This window comes from Diachasma alloeum, unplaced genomic scaffold (assembly GCF_001412515.2).
Source record: "Diachasma alloeum isolate Michigan unplaced genomic scaffold, Dall2.0 Dall_scaffold_00572, whole genome shotgun sequence".
NCBI lineage: Eukaryota > Metazoa > Arthropoda > Insecta > Hymenoptera > Braconidae > Diachasma > Diachasma alloeum.
The window spans coordinates 124,682-144,573 of NW_021680704.1; the positions used below are offsets into that span (position 1 = coordinate 124,682).

General features: G+C 36.1%; 1 protein-coding gene across 1 annotated transcript in view; it reads right to left on the reverse strand.

Annotated features, from left to right (window-relative positions):
* Positions 1–671: 671 nt before the first annotated feature.
* The window catches only part of LOC107043434 (ATP-binding cassette sub-family B member 8, mitochondrial), a 49,108-nt gene continuing 29,887 nt past the window's right edge, over positions 672–19,892 (reverse strand). The window contains exons 3-10 of the mRNA XM_015264948.2: positions 12,787–12,969; positions 10,049–10,462; positions 8,893–9,204; positions 7,905–8,128; positions 7,657–7,831; positions 1,621–1,799; positions 899–1,046; positions 672–816 (exon numbers count right to left, since the gene is read on the reverse strand). Of these exons, the coding sequence (XP_015120434.1) occupies positions 733–816; positions 899–1,046; positions 1,621–1,799; positions 7,657–7,831; positions 7,905–8,128; positions 8,893–9,204; positions 10,049–10,462; positions 12,787–12,969 (1,719 nt within the window). The 3' untranslated portion in view covers positions 672–732. The remainder of the gene's footprint in view (positions 817–898; positions 1,047–1,620; positions 1,800–7,656; positions 7,832–7,904; positions 8,129–8,892; positions 9,205–10,048; positions 10,463–12,786; positions 12,970–19,892) is intronic.

The following is a 19,892-nucleotide window of genomic DNA, read 5'->3' on the forward strand; positions in this document are numbered from 1 at the left end:
TCAACTATAGAATTCGATACCAATTAATGGAGTCCGTTTGAAAAATAAACAGAATTTAAGATCATTGTTCAGTATTCAAACATTTGTTCACTGTGCCACCTTGGACAACCAGATAATTTGCTGCACTTTATATTTGTTCACCCGTTTGATGATTTCAGAGATAATTTCATTGATTCTCATTCAATATATACAGTACTCAGATCAAATTCTTTGGAAAAAAATGAAAAACTTTTCCTCTTTCAGTCAAAGCTATAGAAAATCAAGCAAACAGTTCCGAATTTCCAACATGACATACCAGCTTACTGTCACTATTTCTATTATTTTCATTCAATTTTTCCTTCTATTTTTTATTCTATATATAATATACACCAAATAGAAACAATAAAGTTCCTTTGTATCAAATGTTTAACACGAATAAAATGAATAAAAATTGATAATCTGATCCATCCTTTAACGTGTTATAAGGAGATTTGATGCTGCACCCGTAGATCTGGGAGAATAAAAATAAACATGGAAAAAAATGTAGTCAACATTCAAATTTTACAAAAAAAAATGGACTACAGGAAGGTCAGGGGTGGTAGGTTTTCCAATCCAACATAAGAAATCCTGCTTCAATTGATCAGGATTAGTTCTCGATGGTTGATTGTGATGAAGTGACATTTGCAGAACAATTGAACATCGCCTGAAATTTTTATTTCTTCGTGTTCCCATTACCATACTAAGAAAACAACTTTAACTCTCAGACTCATTCTCTTCACGTTTTATTAAATCGAAGTAGGCCCCGTGTTTTTGAATTAATTCTTCATGTGTTCCCATCTGTTGAATAAAAATAAAGATAAAATTGGTAAAAATCGTGATTTCGTGGACCCTGAAAGTAGGAATAATTTGATTTTCATACTTCTACAATTGTTCCTCGTTGTAATACTACTATCAAATCAGCATTTCTGACTGTGCTCAGCCTGTGAGCAATGACTAGGACTGTTCTTCCCTGAGTGGCATTGTCGAGGGCCTTCTGGACGATTCTCTCACTTTCGTAGTCCAAAGCACTTGATAGATTCCACCAAAACGATAATAAAAAGAGATTTTAGTTTTTTGGATGGTCAAGGATGTTTATGAAAAACCGCAAATACTCTAAAATCGTTAGATTTTTTCAAGTGACAAATAGAGTTATCGTTCTCCTTTTAACACCAGTGGGGTATTTCATGAAATTTTTTTACTGTTTTAAAAAAATTATTTGTATGAAATTACGTCGAAATCTAAGGTAACACTTTCCAAATGGTTTCGTTTTACATTAAAAAAAATGATTGAAAAATTTTGAATTCTGAATGTTCAGATGATTTTGAATGACGTTACAACGTGAATATTTTCTTGCACAATGTCGTAAATAAACAGAAAAAAACATTAATCATGTGTATGTGACATACGCGATAATTTTTATAAAATAAACAAAATCATAACATTGAAGAATTTTTCACGTATCAAACTTCTTGTAATCAGAACGATTCATTAAAAAAATTGAATCATTAAAAGAATGTACGAAATATCTCAATTTTTGCCGAACATAAAAAAACTTGTTTTTGAGAAATTGGATCAACATACTTAAGGGACTTTTTTTTATACCTTGTTGCTTCATCTAATATCAAAATTGACGGTTTCTTTAGCAGAGCTCTGGCAATGGCGATGCGCTGCTTCTGTCCTCCAGAAAGTTGAGCTCCTCGTTCCCCAACTTTAGTATCATATCCTTCCGGAAATGATTCGATGAAGTCGTGGGCATTCGCTTCTTTCGCAACGTTAATTACCTTCATGAGAGAAAGGATTATTCCAATGTCAATGAAGCAGAATGGTAATGAATAGTATGAAGTACCACAGTGAGATAAGACAAAACTTTTTTAAAGTATATCTGACTTGCGTCAAGGAACTTGTTTATTACTAAAATTTGCAAGATTATGAGATTCTTTCGTACTAAATATACTAAATGCCAAATGGATTTGGCACTTCTCGATTTAAGATTTTCTATGACTAGCGCCAGTGTTGGTGTCCTTTCATTATGCCCTTTTTCAAGGGCAATTAATTGTATATAATGATTCTCATTGTAAAACGCAGGGCAACTGTACAACTGCACCTTTTACAAGCCTACCGACGAGCGACCCCACCAAATACGAGTCCACCTGCACAACTTCACCTTTTACATCTCCACCAAGCGACACTCTCACCCAAACGATCTGAATATTTACAACTCTACCGCGCGAACATCACTACTTAATGATTCGAGAAATTTACATCCCCGCCAAGGTACAAGCCAATCAGCGGACGAGTTGACCCGATGATGCCTCACCCTATACAACTGCACCTTTCGACAAGTCAACCCACATGTAACTGTAACCGCTCTCACTGATGTCACAGCTCTACCGCGTTACAGGTTTACCTACGTAAATCTGTACAACTGCACCGTGCGACAAGCCTACCCACGAATTTTTAATTTGTAACATCTCCACCGAAAGATAAACCCACCGGCAGTAATCTCCACCGAGTTTTATCCTTGCCGGATATACATTCCCACCGAAAATACATCCCTACCGATTATTTCCCGAATTTTTTTTCCCCCACTCCATTTTTCGACAAATTTTTGGTCAGGGTGTACTGGATTAATGGGAACGAAGGAATATATTTTGGAATGAATTTTTGGTCCATTCTATTGAAAAAAGCCGCAGCTTTTCTGCAGTTTTTATAAATTCAAATATTCAATAGAAACTATTTTAAAGAAAAAATTAACAGAATTTTATAAAACTATTTCATTTTTTTTTTAAGCTGCGGATGTTACAAATCAAAAATTCGCAGGTAGGCTTGTCGCACGGTGCAGTTGTACAGATTTACGTTGGTAAACCTCTAATGCGGTAGAGCTGTGCGGTGACAGTTACATGTGGATTGGCTTGTTGAAAAGTGCAGTTGTACAGGGTGAGTCATGGGGCTCCATTCAAACTTCTACAACTGTACATCCGGACAACTGTACAGGATTTAGTGATAACTGAGATGTAACAACTGTACAGAAAATCAACTGTCCAAAGAAACACCTGTACAAAATGACAACTGTACAGCGAACGTTTCGTCGATCAAACAGCGTCGGTAGAGCAAGGAATTAATTCTTCTTAGCCGCTATCGGTCACAATTATTACTGCCAATAAAAAAATCGAGTGATGCCAGTATTCACAAGGAAAAGCATTGTTGGCCAGGGACGGGTGAATACGCCTGAATAATGGGATCCGTGGGGCTGAGTTACCTCCACGCAACAACGACAAATCTAGCGACGCATTTTATTATTAATGAGCCACGATGAGCAATGCTCGAAAAGAAATAAAATATACGGACCCTTTCTCAATATAAATTTTATATTTGGGAATTTTTGGGACCCGATGCCAGCCACGTCCGCGCCGTGAGTCCTGGGTAACGCCAAGAGCTGGTAAGGTTCGTAATTCCATGCATTATGATCCTAAAAGCCTGAAAATACAATTTTTACACGGTATCCATAGGTAGATGTGTATGTGAGTGCCTATCCCACGTACGAAATGCCAGTGTTGGAGAAACGGGCCAAGCCTGGCACAAGCCTGGGCTTGCCAAGCCTGGGCGCCCAGGCTTGGACCGAGGTTCGGCCATCCCTGGGGACCAGGGCTTGAGTCTCGGGAGAAGGGCAGGTAACCGAGCCTTGGTTGACAGATCTGGCCCAGCCTTGGCCGGACACTGGCATGCCGGAGCTCGATAACCAAGCCTCAGCCAGCGGTGGCCCGGAGCTTGGTCATTGGGCTCCAGCCGTTGGTGTAACTGTAAGGGTTAAGTCGTAAGGGTGAGATGATGAGAATGGAATCATAGGGGTGGAATCATAAGGGTAAAATCTGAAGAGTAAAATTGTAAGGGTCAAATCGCAATAATGGAAAGGGGCGAAAAAATCATAAGNTGTTATCATTCCAGGTTTCAACCAAGTCCGGCGCGGTCCCGGTTGAGGAACGGGTCCCGAAGTTCGGCAGGCCGGCCACCGGGCTTGGGCCAAGCTCGGCCCATTCGTTTTTTCGTACGTGGGATATAAACACATTTTTCTTCAATTGTTCGGTAATGAATCTATAACATTGATTTTTTTCCCTCACATGTAGGTATTGTTGAACCTTATCTATCGTTATTAATTGGAATTGAATATTTATTATTTTTAAAAATTGTTGAATTAAAAAAAAATAGTATGTTGTGCATCAAGGACGGAAAGTCAAGACTTTCCGTCCGAGGTGCACATGCGATTTTTTAACACGCCTGCAAAGAAAAGTTCGTATTTTGCTCATTGATGAGCGGGAGGAAAGGGAGTAACTTTCCGTTTCGGTGGAGATGTATCATCAATTGTGCCCATTGTGATCAACGAACTAATGAAACTTTTTTTTATCGTTATTTTACATAGCTTCGACCCGGTTAGGGTATACTGCAATGATGATCAAGACTTTAAATGGTTAGATCGCACCATTCTACACGGAGAGAAAAATACATTAAAAAGTAAAAAGAACTTTCCTTAAAAATTAGTGTATTTCATCAATGAGAAAATAGAATACTGTTCACCCAGTTTTTCGGAAGTCANTTTTTAAAAATTGTTGAATTAAAAAAAAATAGTATGTTGTGCATCAAGGACGGAAAGTCAAGACTTTCCGTCCGAGGTGCACATGCGATTTTTTAACACGCCTGCAAAGAAAAGTTCGTATTTTGCTCATTGATGAGCGGGAGGAAAGGGAGTAACTTTCCGTTTCGGTGGAGATGTATCATCAATTGTGCCCATTGTGATCAACGAACTAATGAAACTTTTTTTTATCGTTATTTTACATAGCTTCGACCCGGTTAGGGTATACTGCAATGATGATCAAGACTTTAAATGGTTAGATCGCACCATTCTACACGGAGAGAAAAATACATTAAAAAGTAAAAAGAACTTTCCTTAAAAATTAGTGTATTTCATCAATGAGAAAATAGAATACTGTTCACCCAGTTTTTCGGAAGTCACATGAGAAACTATGGAAAACGCATGAAAAATTAGTGCACGACTCACAAAAATTAGGGTGCCACATATGAATTTTATGTCATAGGTGCCCAGAATCACGCGATTCTAACCTCGCTTCGCTCGGTAGAATCGCGGATTCTGGGCCCTGTGACATAAAATAGTATACGAAACTCGTGCGTAATGGTGTTTTTTGACTCGTGGGATTGTAAAACTCGCCTTCGGCTCGTTTTACAACTTCCCACGAGCCACAAAACCCATTACGCACTTGTTGCGTAATATACTATTTAAGTACGGGATACCACTTTTTCAGTGTCTCCCTCTACTTTCTTGTGCCCCCTTCGATACGTCCCATGCGTTGGTGAGAAGGTACACTAATTTTTGAGAGATTTTTCTCTCCGTGTACCCGGCCGGGATTTGAACTCGGAACCTTTCGCATGTGAGGCAACGAAGTTTCCCACTGTGTCAAGCCACCGGGAATTGATGAAACAGTAATTTATATTCCCCAATTTTTAATTTTTTTCAGTGACTTATCATTGATAAGTCTATATCTAGCTGGGGCGTCTGACCGTATATGGTCATGTACACACAATGGAGAATAAGTGACCGATAGTGGCCAAAAAATCAACCTGAATCAAACCGAAGTCGGTCTGAATCAAATCTAAAAATCGACTTGAATTAGACCGATATTCTGGTTTGCATCTGTCCGAGTCCGACTTGATTCATGTCGTCAATTCGATATGAAACAAGTCGACTCCCGGCATGATTCAATCCAACTTGATTCAGACCGATTTTTCGATCTGATTCAGTCCGACTTTTTTTTGGGTGTTCCTCTTGAAAATGATTATTACTTCGGTGGATATGTATCATCAATTGTCTCCACTGTGATCGACGAACTGACGAAACAGTAATTTATATATTTTCTAATTCTTAATTTTTTTCAGTGAATCATCATTGATAAGTTTATATATCTAGCTGGGGCGTTTAACCGTATATGGTCATGTACACACAATGGAGAATAAGTGATCAATAGATTAACAAATGTGAAGAAACAGATTTACGAAAAACGCAGAACAGCGAATGTAGAAAATTGCATGTTATTTGGCCATCCATTTTTAATAATCAGTTATATTTTATTTCTTTTCGGGCATTGCTCATTGTAGCTCATTAATCATAAAATGCGTCGCTAGATTTGTCGTTATTGCGTGGAGGTAACTCAGCCCCACGGACCTCACTATTCAGGCGTATTCACCCATCCCAGGCCAACAATGCTTTTCCTCTTAATGAAGTGAATGCAGCCATCACTCGATTTTTATTTACAGGAATAATTGTGATCGATGGCGGCGAAGACAAATTAATTCCCTGCTTTACCGACACTGTTCAACTGACGAAACGTTCGCTGTACAGTTGTCCGGATGTACAATCGTCAAAATAAGTTCTGCCAGTCCGCGAAGTTAGCTAGGAACCGCTCCTTCGTTTCAGTCCCATACTCCAAACAGTAGCCAACTTCACGGACTGGCGGAACTTATTTTGACGATTGTACAGTTGTAGAAGTTCGAATGGAGCCCCTCCGTGAGTCATCATCGGGTCGACTCATCCGCTGATTGGCTTGTACCACGGTAGGGATGTCAATTTCTCGAATCATTGGGTAGTAATGTTCGCGCGGTAGAGTTTTCAATATTCAAATCGTTTGGGTGAGGGTGTCGCTTGGTGGAGATGTAAAAGGTGTAGACTCGTATTTGGTGGGGCTCGTCGGTAGGCTTGTAAAGGTGCAGTTGCCAATACATAATTTGCTCATATTCTAATTCCTCTGTACTCACTGAATAAGATTTTTCGCCCCAGCGAGCGCAAAGTGACATTTCCCTTCCCCTTTTCGGGAGCAAAACCCTACTATGAGCCTACGCCCGGGCCAAAAATATCGAACCATGGGAAGTAAAATAAAGGACCATCACCCACGTGCTTACTATCCTCGTCTTCGCCTCGGGTGGTAATTCCGCACGTGAGCACGACTCCTTTATTTTACCTTCCTAGGTTAATATACTATTGAAATATACTATTAATCATAACTACAATTCAATGCCTTCTGGAACACACTTTAGAGTGTGAAATTTTGGAATTCAATGTTTGCTGATGCTCTGGCAAAAAAACCTGTATTAACACTGTTATCAGTTTTTAGTTAGTTCACACGGTAATTCAATTAATCTATTGTTCAAATGTCTGTATGAATGAAATCTGTATGTATGTATGTACGTAAGTATGTATGTACATATGTATGCATGTATGTATGTGTTTTCTAAAAATGTTTTTTGCAATTTTCTTTATACATTAAAAGTTTAAAAGTTTTTTTCAAGTTTTTTGACGTTCAAGTTGTTCGAATTTTTTTTTTCTACAATTTTTTTTTATTACCAACTTGTTTTGACCAAGTTTTACTGTCCAAGTTTTTTTGACGAAGTTGTTTCAACCGAAGTTTTTTAGACATGGACCCCTTACTTAACATTTACCAAAAAGCCAAATTTTTCAAAAATTTTCCGGTTACCCAGTCAATTGCAATTAAAGAAAAATGACACGTTGTGGTATTCTCCCTCATACGGTGACTAATCTAGGGTTAAAGCATAAATTGTCATATTGAAATTTACCTCTTTATCAGTTGCTTCCATGTTACCATACCTAATATTTTCCATAATACTAGTAGAAAATAAAATTGGTTCTTGGTCGATATATCCCAACACTTTGCCCCTGAGATCACTTGAATTTAAAGTCCTAATGTCTGTATTGTCTATTTTTATTGATCCTGCTGTGACGTCATATAACCTGAAGGACAAAATACCTATTAAGTATTTAGTAGATATTGGTTATCAACGTTTAGAATTTACTGAGGGGGTACCTCTCTAACAATGCAGCAACCGTTGACTTTCCATTACCACTGGTGCCCACAATAGCCACAGTTTTACCCGCCGGAATATGCAGATAGAAGTCCTTCAAAACTACAAACTCTGGTCTTGTGGGATAACTAAATTTCACATTTTCAAAGACGATATCTCCCTTGAAGGTCTCGTTCGTTACCTTTTTACCGCCAACCATAATGGGAGCTGGTGGCATTTCTAAATACTGTCAAAAATAAGGGGCAATCAACAGGGGAGCTAGGGTAAAATGGACTTCTCGGTGGAATATCAAAATAGCTTTGCCTCAAATAGATTCTCAAATTGTTTGTTTATTTTTATTGTAGTTTTCCTTTTTTCCCACTTCTGAAAAGAACTACAGGGTGACGTCAGCACTTTGTTTACAAATTTCAGGCAGATATAGAATAGGAAATCGCAAATTCAATGGTACAGAAATTACTAAATTCCGACAATAGACTTTCAAATGTTGAACAGTTGAATTTTTCAATACTTCAGCCATTGCGATTGCCTATCGCCATGATTGGAAATGATAACGCGGTTGTCAATGGGACTTGATATGATAGTTAATACCGCTCTTCATGGTGATAAAATTATCGGTTCATGACTGCAATAAACATTGTTCAAACTATCGCACATAATGGTACCCCAACTATCACGCATAATGTTGCTAAAATCATCGTAGTAAATGTCGCCATAATTGTCGTACCATCGCCATTTTCAATCATGGCGGCATGGTGGAAACCTACCATGATTTTATTGGGTAAATCATTAAAAAATTCTAACGCTTACTATTCAAAAATTTACTATTGTAATTTCATCATTCTTATGTCATTGAATTACTGGGGCTGATGTCACCCTGTACTCGATCACAACAACGTCAAAATAGCTAATATTATTAAAAATTGAAAGATTTTGCACTCACCCATGTATCCATGGTACCCTCGATTTCCATTGAAAATATAAATTAATTACCTCCATAATTCTGGCCCCAGCACTGACTCCTCGCACATAAGTTCCAAATAACAAAGAAAGCTGTGTCATAGATCTCTGAATCGTTTGCGTCGCCATGAGGAATGCCATGAGATCTCCAGGTGACAATTGTCCACTGGACATCAAGTGCCCCCCGAAGTATAAAGTAGAGAGTAAAATTCCGTTGAGAAATAAATTTGCCCCGGCTTGAAACAAGCCAATACCAAGGCCCAATTTTTCGTATAATGTCGTGGCTTGTTCTACTTCTTTTTTCAAAACCTCGAGCTCCTTTTCTTCAGCTGCGAACGCTCTCACCTGTTGGAAAATATCATTTCATTAATAATGAAAATTTTTGGAAAAATAAAGTCATTTTTCTTTTAAATTTTTAACAACAAAAATGTCTGTTGACAATTTACAAAAATATCAATTATAAAATCGACAGCATAAATTTGATTCTTTAGTTCATGAAGTCCAGTTGAATGCAACACAACTGAAATTTCGTTTACATAAATATTAACTGTTATTCGTTAAAATGACAAAATGGTAGTAACGATTCTGTCTCCAAACTTTTTTTCAAGTCCCAGTTTTCTTCATTGACTTATCAAACGACTTTCCTATTCTGCTTTATAGCTTGATTTTTATAGACGTATGTTGACATAAGAACATCAACAAACTTCCTAACGAATAGTAGTTGAATATAAGAAAACAGAACTGAAACAGTCAATTCTACCCTTTTAAGTGAATATTGAATCTTTAGTAAATAATTCTAAGGGAAAATGTTGAGAAACAGTTCTTGTTCGAAGTATATGAGCTATGAAATAGTCTCTTCACATTTTCTCGTAAAATCAGTTCTATTTGAACTTATATCGGCCATGGACAGAAATATAGAAATTACAAAATTATTTGCGAAACTGACATTCGTTAGTTTTTTCTTACTACTCAAAGCGACCAAATCTACTGCACTAGGATTCATGAAGTTCAGTTGAATGTGACACAACTGGAATTCATCATTTTATGAAATCTGGAATTTATTGCATTGAAAAATTCAAACAATGTACTTTTTCGAAGACTAATTTCACTGCAGGGCCTGTCCCTCGAGACATCCACTTGGACATTTTCTAAACTGACTAAGCAAAATAAAGTAAAAAGTAAACATTACCGTCCGAATATTTTGTATAGCTTCCTCACAGACAGCAGTGGATTTGCCAATTTGCTCCTGTGCCTCACCAGACAATTTTCTCAAATTCTTTCCAATGAAACTACCAATAAATATAACTGTTGGCATAAATAATACCATAACACCGGTCAACTGAGGTGATATGATTACCACAGATATGACACAACCCACAATCTGGGTTAAACTTCTCAGTCCATGTGACACGAGTATCTTGAAAGAACTCTTGAAGTCTTGGATATCACCCGTTAGACGACTGATGATCTCCCCGGATCGATTTTTATCGAAAAATTCAATGTCCTGCATCATCACTGATTGGAACAGATCGTAACGCAGTTTCTGAGCGACTCTTTCCCCAACGCAAGAGAGAGTATAGATGTAGGTAAAGGTGAATAATGCCTTAAAAGGATAAAAAAATCATTCAAAGGAATTGGAACGAAGAATTTTGTTAATAGTTATTGGAGTTATGGATATAATTGAAATAATAACCCCGTGAATTTAATATAACTGTGACTCTTTAGTCAGTCGCAAGCTGGAAATTCCCGTCTTACATGTGGCGAATGATGTATTTTTTGACAGTGGTGTAACGCTGAGCGAGTGCCGAACTGTGCCTTTTTTCGTTTACGATAAGTAAACCAATATTATGTTCCCGGGCTATTGCGATAGGGTTTTTTACTTGTGTGGCGTTGACGTACGAGCCAAAGGCGAGGACTGGCCAACCATGCGAGTAAAAAAAACCATCGCAACCGTTCAGAATTTTTCGTAGTGAAGACTTTTTCATAGTGATTTTCCAGTTTCCGAGTTTGGGAAGAATACAATGCCAATTCCTAGACGAGAAATCGTGAGAAATAGTACAGAAATAGCTATTTTTGTCACAAGGCCGAAAAAAACTTTTCTAACGAATGCGAGACACAAATCACACCAATCAGAAAAGTTGGTTTCGCCGGCGTTTTACGGGCAGTGTGATGAAATAGTATATTTCATAACGAGTGCAAAAAAGTTTTTTCATTACGCTGTGACGAAAAGTGAACTTTTCGGCACGCTCCGCGTGCCTAAAAGTCCAATTTCCGCCACATTGTGATGAAAAATATTGTTCGTAACTCGTGAAAAAATGTTTTTTAACTCGCCTTCGGCTCGTGATATAAACCTCCCACTCGCCAAATAGTATATTTCAGCACATGTGGGGCAATATCGTCTTTAACGTGTGTGGGGTTTACAGCATGAGCCGAAGGCGAGTGATGTAACCACACACGTTAAGGACGAAATTTCCCAACAAGTACTACTGAACAAAATTTTATGTCACGAAGCCTGAAACCGGCTGGATTACACACTCGACGCTTCGCGTCTCGTGTCGCGCTCGTGTCATGAGTGGCGTAAAAGCCTTTTTCTTTACGGGTAAATGAAAAAAGCACAGTTGGGCCACTCTGTGAACGTAACATCACTGTCAAAATAGTATATTTCGTAACGAGTGCAAACAACATTTTTTCACGAGTTACGAACAATATTTTTCATCACAATGTGGCGGAAATTGGACTTTTAGGCACGCGGAGCGTGCCGAAAAGTTCACGTTTCGTCACAGCGTGATGAAAAATATTGTTCGACACATGTGAGACAGGAATTATCAACTCGTGTGATTGGCTCTTGAAAATTCTATCTCACTTGTATCGAAATATACTATTTTGACAGTAATGTTACATTCAGCGAGTGGCCGAACTGGGCGTTCTTCAATTACAAGTAAACGGAAAGATTTTTCGTTTACTTTTCGTTTACGAGTACACGAAAAGGCACTTTTCGGCACGAGGTGAACGTAGCAGCAGTGTCAAAATACAATTTTATGGGGTGGCACTGAAATGTGAAATATCATCCCGTGAAATTTTATGATTATTATATCCATGAAATATTGAAAAAAATTCATTGCAATAGTTTTGACAAAATGAAATGAACGGATTTTTCCTTATGTGCGATTTCATATGGGATTTATAGAAAAATGGATAATTTATCTACTAGAAAAAAATAGAGCGCAAAAATATGCGAAGTTTACTGTGTAAAAAATATAGGAAATAGAATGGACAAGAAAAATCTATGGTACTCGGACAAATGTTGACGATATTCAAGATATTAAATTATAGAATATGTTCACATACTTCAACAAAAAAAAAATTTTCTTGATTCAAATTGAAGTATCTACTTGATCTAAGTAGGATAGAATCAAATCGACAATCTACTCATTTCAAGTAGATTCATCTACTTGAATCGCGGATCTTCAAAAAATGTTAAGTCGAGTAGATTCGCGAACTCGAGTTCAATTAAGTAGGAAGATACTTGAATCAAGTATTTTTTCTAGTTGAATCAGGATTGACACCAGTTTTTATAAAACAATCTTTTTTATGCATATAATTATTTGGAAAATCGGATAGATTGGATAAAGTTTTTGGCTTGAATCGAGTAGGAAAAATATGTGAATCAATTCACGATCTACTTAAATCAAGAAATTTTTTTGGGTTGTAACGCCTATTTCTGTCGGATATTCTCTATTTTGCTTCTGAACAATCAACTTGAGTTGTTGAATTAACATATTTATTAAGATGAAGAAGCCAACTATGTCTGGCAAATGAAAAAAAAAAAAGAAAAACTTTCAAGTGCCCGCATTTTGGATAAACATCCTTAATTGATAATTGGATACGATTTTCATATTCTATAAAGTTCAGTCCAAACTTACATACTTGAATAATATACATGCGAGCCAGTTTGAATGCAGGAGCTGCCAATTGTTGGAAAATACTTGTCATGAAGTCACTGTCATCGTAACTGCTTTTACCCTCTTGTCTCACTTTTGTAATTACATTTACTATATGTCCCACACACTGAGGAATCCATATGTTCAAAATAGCCACGACAAATGCGCTCTAAAAACAAGAGTAAGCAAATTACCCTGAAGAATTGTTCTCTGAGATCATTTATACGAGCAGGAATTAGAGATGCAATGTGTCACATGACCCGTCATATGACGGTCATGTGACCGTCATTGACGATCACATGACGAGGCGTTCATGACGGCTGTCACATTCCCCCTCCCCCTTCTGTGACTGTCGCAACTTCCCAAGAAAAAATGACAGTCATTTTTCATCTATATAGATGAAACTTTTTTTTTTTCACGGTCAATTTTCAGTTTAATTCCTTTTGTATTGGCCTAATCCATTTTAAAATTGAAATCACGTTTTTTTTCCATCCATATAGATGAAACTATTTTGTTTTATTCATGACCGTCACAAATTGAAAATTATTTATGACCGTCATTATGCAACTATATGTATAGATGGTTTGACAACAATTTGGTTACAAATGATTTGTGACAATCATTTGTAGTTGGAAAATTTGTACGTCACATGACCGTCACAAGACCGTCATTTTTTGGTCATATGACGCGATCTAAAAAATGACGGTCATTTTGCATCTCTAGCAGGAATAACTTATTCTACATTCTACAATGGAATGAATCAATGTAACACGGAAAAATAAATATTCTCGAATCGGGTATATAATATTCCGGAATCCGGGATATTATATTCCGCAATCCGATATATTATATTGTAAAAAAACTGGGCCAAGAAAAAGTTTTGTTTGATTCCTACTGGGAAATCAAAGTTTTTGAAAAATACATAGGAATAAAAAGGGAAGCCAAGTTAGGAATTTTGAATAAATGGATAGTACACATTCAGGTTTCTATAACAAATAGTTCTCAATGGAATAAGTATTCTAAAAAAATTCTCCATGAAATAAAAAATCAGTAGGAGTAGGACTAACGTCCTTGACGCGGCTCAAAGGATGGAGGAATAGATTGATACAGACAGTGAATTGAAAAACTCCGCGCCAAGAACGTTGGTCCTGCTCCTATTGATTTTTTATTTCATGGAGAATTTTTTTAGAATACTTATTCCATTGAGAACTATTATTCTTATAGAAACCTGAATGTGCACCATCCATTTATTCAAAATTCCCAACTTGGCTTCCTTTTTTATTTCTATGTATTTTTCAAAAACTTCGATTTCCCAGTAGGAATCAAACAAAACTTTTTCTTGGCCCAGTTTTTTTACAAAAACATTTGTTTTTGTGTTTTTAGGCAGATTTCATTATTTTTTTCAAAATAAGCAAGGACTGTTTTTACATCCGGTGAAATTTGTTCTTTTCAATTCAATTTAACTCATTCATTTTTCATAAGATAGAACATTTTTTGAATCAACAATTGAAGGGAAATAAACAGTTCTACTCCAGATTTATTGTCTCCACCGAATTTCAATATTTAACTATCTATTAATAATTTTCTGACTTGATTTGGTTCCTCATTCAATTTTTGCTCTGATGATTCCTATGCGGATTGTATTTCTGGAGAGGAATTGATTTCCTTATAGGAACAGTCGAACAAAATGTTCACAAAGAATTCTTTTCGAAAACATTTGTTTTTGTTTTTTTTTTGTTTTTAAAAATATTAGGGAAACATTGGGTGGAATGGACTCTTCTGACTTCTTGGTTCAATATTTATAACCAAGGAACAATTTTATCGATTGAGCTCAATCTAAGCTTATTACAAAGGGGCTGACTGTACTTTAATTTTTTAAAAATCAATTTCATCAGCACTTCAATAAGACATCAACATTTTGGAAAGGATTCAAAGTGTCCATTTAATCCCACCGTCTCCTACTAATTTTTCTCAAATAATCACAAAATTGTTTGCATTTCACTGTCACTTAATTTAGTGAATTTTTTTCCACGGAATGAAAACATTTTCTGTTACACTCGGAGAAAAATAAATATTTTCTTTTCGAATTTAACTATTCACGGACATTTAATACTTGACCACACAATATTTTCGACACATCTCCCTTTTGTCACATTCCAAACATAAACCAATTACCTCACAAACAGTGCATAAACTACCTTTATGTCCGAGGTTCGCATATGAATATAGATATGGCAGGATGAAATTCGAATTTTCGACAACAGAAAACAACATAGAACACCGAGTCGATTTTCCGTTTCATTCTAATAAGTGATTTAACGTGAAGAAGAACATTTTCTGTGGTTCTCCATAACAACATCACAACCAACATTCAAATGCACTGGTGGCAACACTTCAAGGTTGGATATGAAGCTCAGTTGGACCGGCGCTGCCAACGTTACAACTTGATTCTCACACTTTATAATGTGAATATGATCAACTGGTTGCTATGCGCCTATCTTTTTTACTGTTAATCCAAAAAATACCATAGTTACACCGTTGAAAAGCTCATAGGCGATTTATATAATGTAACTAACGACACTTTCCCAATTTGTCATCCCGTTTTCATTATACCGAATGTAAATCATTTACAGGTAGTGGAGGGGGAAGTTCTGTCGTGTATAGATCGACCGATACGCTATCGCGTATCTCGATTTACAGGTAGTGGAGGGGGAAGTTCTGTCGTGTATAGATCGAGCCGATACGCTATCGCGTATCTCGATCGATACGCGGTGCTTTCGGCCTGATGTTTTGCTCAGTCGGTCAAACCTGAAGGTTTGCTCAGTCGGTCAAAACTTTTCTTGGCCGATACGCTACCGCATATCTCGATTCCGGAATACAGAATAATATTCCGGAATCTGGTATATTATATTCCAGAATCCGGGATATTTTATTCTCGATTGCGGAGACATCCCCAGGGGTTTACCGATTTTTCAAAAGGTAAGAAGAGTGTCATGAGACAATTTAGGATAACAAACTTTAGTCGTCCGGAGTATTTGAGGTGCAGACATTTGTTTTCCGTTTAAAAATACGAAAAATTGAGTTTTTCACTCTCTCAATACACTGTTAAACGATTTTCGCTAAAGTTTTCGGATTTTAGCCTTGAAATATCAAGCAAGTAACAGTTTCACTGAAATTTCAGGGAATTTTATCATCGACAATTCATGATTTTCATGGCAAAGTCCATGGCAATTGTAAATTTCAATTAAATTATTCCATGAAGATTATTGGAAATGAGGAAAAATCAGGAAAAAATATCCTTCAATTTTCATTTCTTTGAAATTTCAGGAAAATTTCTTATTGAATTTTCATATTTGTTTTGGAAATTCAGGCACACTATGGAATTTCCCTTCGTTTTCCACTGATAAATTAGGAATGTCCTTGAATTTTCAGGAAAACTTGAAATCTCATAGGCTGTCTTCGGTTAAATGGAATTTAGCTCCATTTTCCGGAAAATTCAGATTTTTTTTTCAACAGTATACAACCCCTTTGTACCATTTCCAGAGCTTCGCCGATTTTTCTGAGGGTGAAACGGATATCATGAGACATTTTCGAATAACGACCGGGGTGAAATTTTCCTTTGCAGATTATTCTACGAACAACTAAATTTTGTGTATTTTTGATTGAAAAAAAAACATTTGAACTCCAAATACTCCGAACGACCAAAAGCTTATTATTGCAAAAAAAAACTCACGACACTCCCTGCATCCTCTGAAAAATCAGCAAACTCCTGGGGATGTCTCCGGAATCGAGAATAAAATGTCCAGGATTCTGGAATATAACATACCGGATTCTGGAATATTATTCCGGAATATAAATTCGGAATCCCGAAATTCACATATTCCTGATTCCGGAATATTAGCAACCCGATTCGAGAATATTATTTTTTCCGTGAATAAGTGAGAGTAGGGGTCTACTAATACTTGAAAATGCGAGTAGGTCGGTGTTGAATCAAGTCAAAGTTTGGCAAGTCAAGCTCGAGTCAGGTACTCCATCGTCTCAAGAAGTCGATAAATGTGAGTTACTTGGAATTTCAGATTATTCATAATTCTTTGGGCTCTCGATGATTTCAATCTCTTGACTGATATTTCCGTTTTGTGGTATGAAACAGTAATTGTGCAACAAAGAACATAAATTCTGTACTATTTTGCATTTTTATGAGAACATGATTAAACCACTCACGAAGTATTCCACGGGAAGATAATTTCATTCAATTGGTCTAAAATATAATAATACTCTATTGTTTTCGATTTTTATATTGGTGCGTGGAACGCTAAAGCCCGATAAGAAACAAGTTCTTATTCATCTCCGTAAATTTTCCGATATGTACGGGAATTTGACTCGAACTCGTTGAATTAGTTATGAAAATTTCCGTTGGCTTGACCTGCATTTTCGATGTCTCGCAGACCCCTACGCGAAAAGAATAATAATAAGAATTAAATAAAAATTACTACGTGCACATAGCCATCCAGGATCATACCAGACAAACTTAAAAATTTGATGTATTTTAACTGAATTTTTGCGATGTGAAATTTCTTTTTCACTATTTAACATACTAAATTTTGAATAAAAGAAACAGTATAAAATGCGCGCACGAAAAAATGAAATTTAAGAGCATCTTAAACGTTTTTCTTTAAAAGCATTTTTACTGTTGAATCAACGAAAATTTACTCAAATCGCATGGATTTTTACTGTTACATTGTAATTTTGTTTACGTTTTAAAATTTTGATTTATACTCTCATTCCTCCTACATTTCACTCAACGAAACAGCAGAAATTACAATGTTGATTAGTAAAAATTGCAGCAGGCAATTGGACCCTCGATCATTTCTATGACTTGTGTTAATATATGAAGGAAAGAAATAAATTAAATCTTCATGATTTAACGTGAACTGAATGATAATGGAATATATTTAATCTTTAATTATTGATGGACGCATATCACAAACCATGTTCACTCACAACGTGATCTTAACAACTAACTACAGGGTTCGCAGCAGGAATTGCAAGGACTCTTGGCGCGCTAGTTTGAAATCATTATTTCTAACACACCTTCTTGATTTTAAACTTGCTTTCAAATCACAATTTAATATGAATCATTACAATACGTTCTATAACCTTTTTGTAGTAAAATATATTTATAGTAATCTCAAACCGAGTGAGTCTCGTAACTTTTCAAACTTTGTTTTGCCCAAGGATTTGGTGAGGATATCAGCGATCTGATCGTCAGTGTGAATTTTCTTAACATTAATCATTTTCTTTTTCTCATAGTCGTTAACAAAGTGGAAACTCACATCAATATGTTTAGAATTTTTTGAAAAATTTCCATTGTTAGCTAGAGCAATAGCTCCCGTGTTGTCCTTATGAATAATTATAGGACTTTTGAGCTCAACTCCTAAATCTTTCAGAATTCCTCTTATTGGCAATACTTCAGCAACACAATCTGCAAGCGCATAATATTCAGCGTGAGTCGAAGCTCTTGAAACGATTTTTTGTTTATTAGATTTCCACAAAATTGGATTTTCAAAGACACGAATCAAAATTCCACTTGTTGATTTTCGATCCACTACATCTGATGCCCAATCTGCATCGACAAAAGCATCCAATCTCTCATTATATTTAGCATCATAAATTAATTTCAAGGATCGAGTACAGTATAAGTATTTAAGAACCCTTAATGCATATTTATAGTGAGTTTGATTGTAACTGTTCTGATACCGACTCAAATAATTGACTGAGTACGAAATGTCTGGACGTGTACCGTTTGCAATGTACAAAAGAGCTCCAATTAAATTTCTGTATTTCAATTTTTCATCTACGTGTTCTGCTGGCTCTAACTTTAGATTAATCTCCATTGGTGTATCAAACTTTTTAGAATCTGTAACTTTGTACTTCTCAACCAAACTGACAATGGATATTTCTTGACTCGAATGCATTTTCTTTTCAATTGGATTGTAATTAACTTCGATTCCCAAATAATTTTTTATTCCACCAAGATCCTTCATTCAAAATTTTTTACTCATCAATGATTTAAGTTTTGAAATAGATTTAACATTTGGACCGCAAATTAGTAAATCATCGACGTAAAGAATTACATACAGTTTCTCCCCATTTAACTTCCCAAAATAAAGACAGGAGTCATAATCAGATCTCTTGAATCCTAAATTTGTTATGTACTCATGAAAGCATTCATACCAATCACGTGGACTTTCTCGTAAACCGTATAATGATCTTTTCAATAAGAGAACTTTGTTCTCATCAATTTCATAACCATCGGGTGGATAAATATACACTTCTGACTTGATTTTACCGTTCAAAAAAGCAGTTTGCACATCCATTTGCTCAATATTCCAACCATTAACACATGAGACTGATAATAGTGCCTTAAGCGTATTCATTTTTGCCACTGGCGAATAAATTTCTTCATTTTCCTGATAGAGTTGTTGAAAACCCTTCGCCACAACACGTGCTTTATATTCACCGTCTGATTTAAGCCTATAGATCCACTTAACATCAATAACCTTTTTATCAACTGGATAATCTACAACAGACCAAGTTTCATTCTTTTCAAGATTCTCAATTTCCTCATTCATCGCACTTATCCACTTTTTCGATTCATCACTATTTATAGCTTCTACAAAATTTTCTGGAATTAATGCATTTGTGTAATTTACATAAACAACATGATCATTATATTTTTGTGGCATTTTAATTGTTCTTTTTGGTCGTGTTGAGCGATCCTTCACCTCCTGAGTACTAGCTTGATCTTTTTCAGTATTTTCTTCGATTATTTTATCATCAAAATTTTCGATACTACTTGCTGATTCATAATTATCATCTGATTCTACTGATTCATTTGTTTTTACTACTTCTTGTTCAACTTCGTCCTCGGATTCTTCATCATCAAATTTTACATATTGTTCAGTTTTCTCAATAAATTTTACATTTCGAGTAACGATAACTTTTTTATCGACCAAGATTCTGTAACCATTATTTGTATATCCTACTAAAATCCCTTTAACAGCTTTCGAATGTAATTTCGATGTTCTTCGT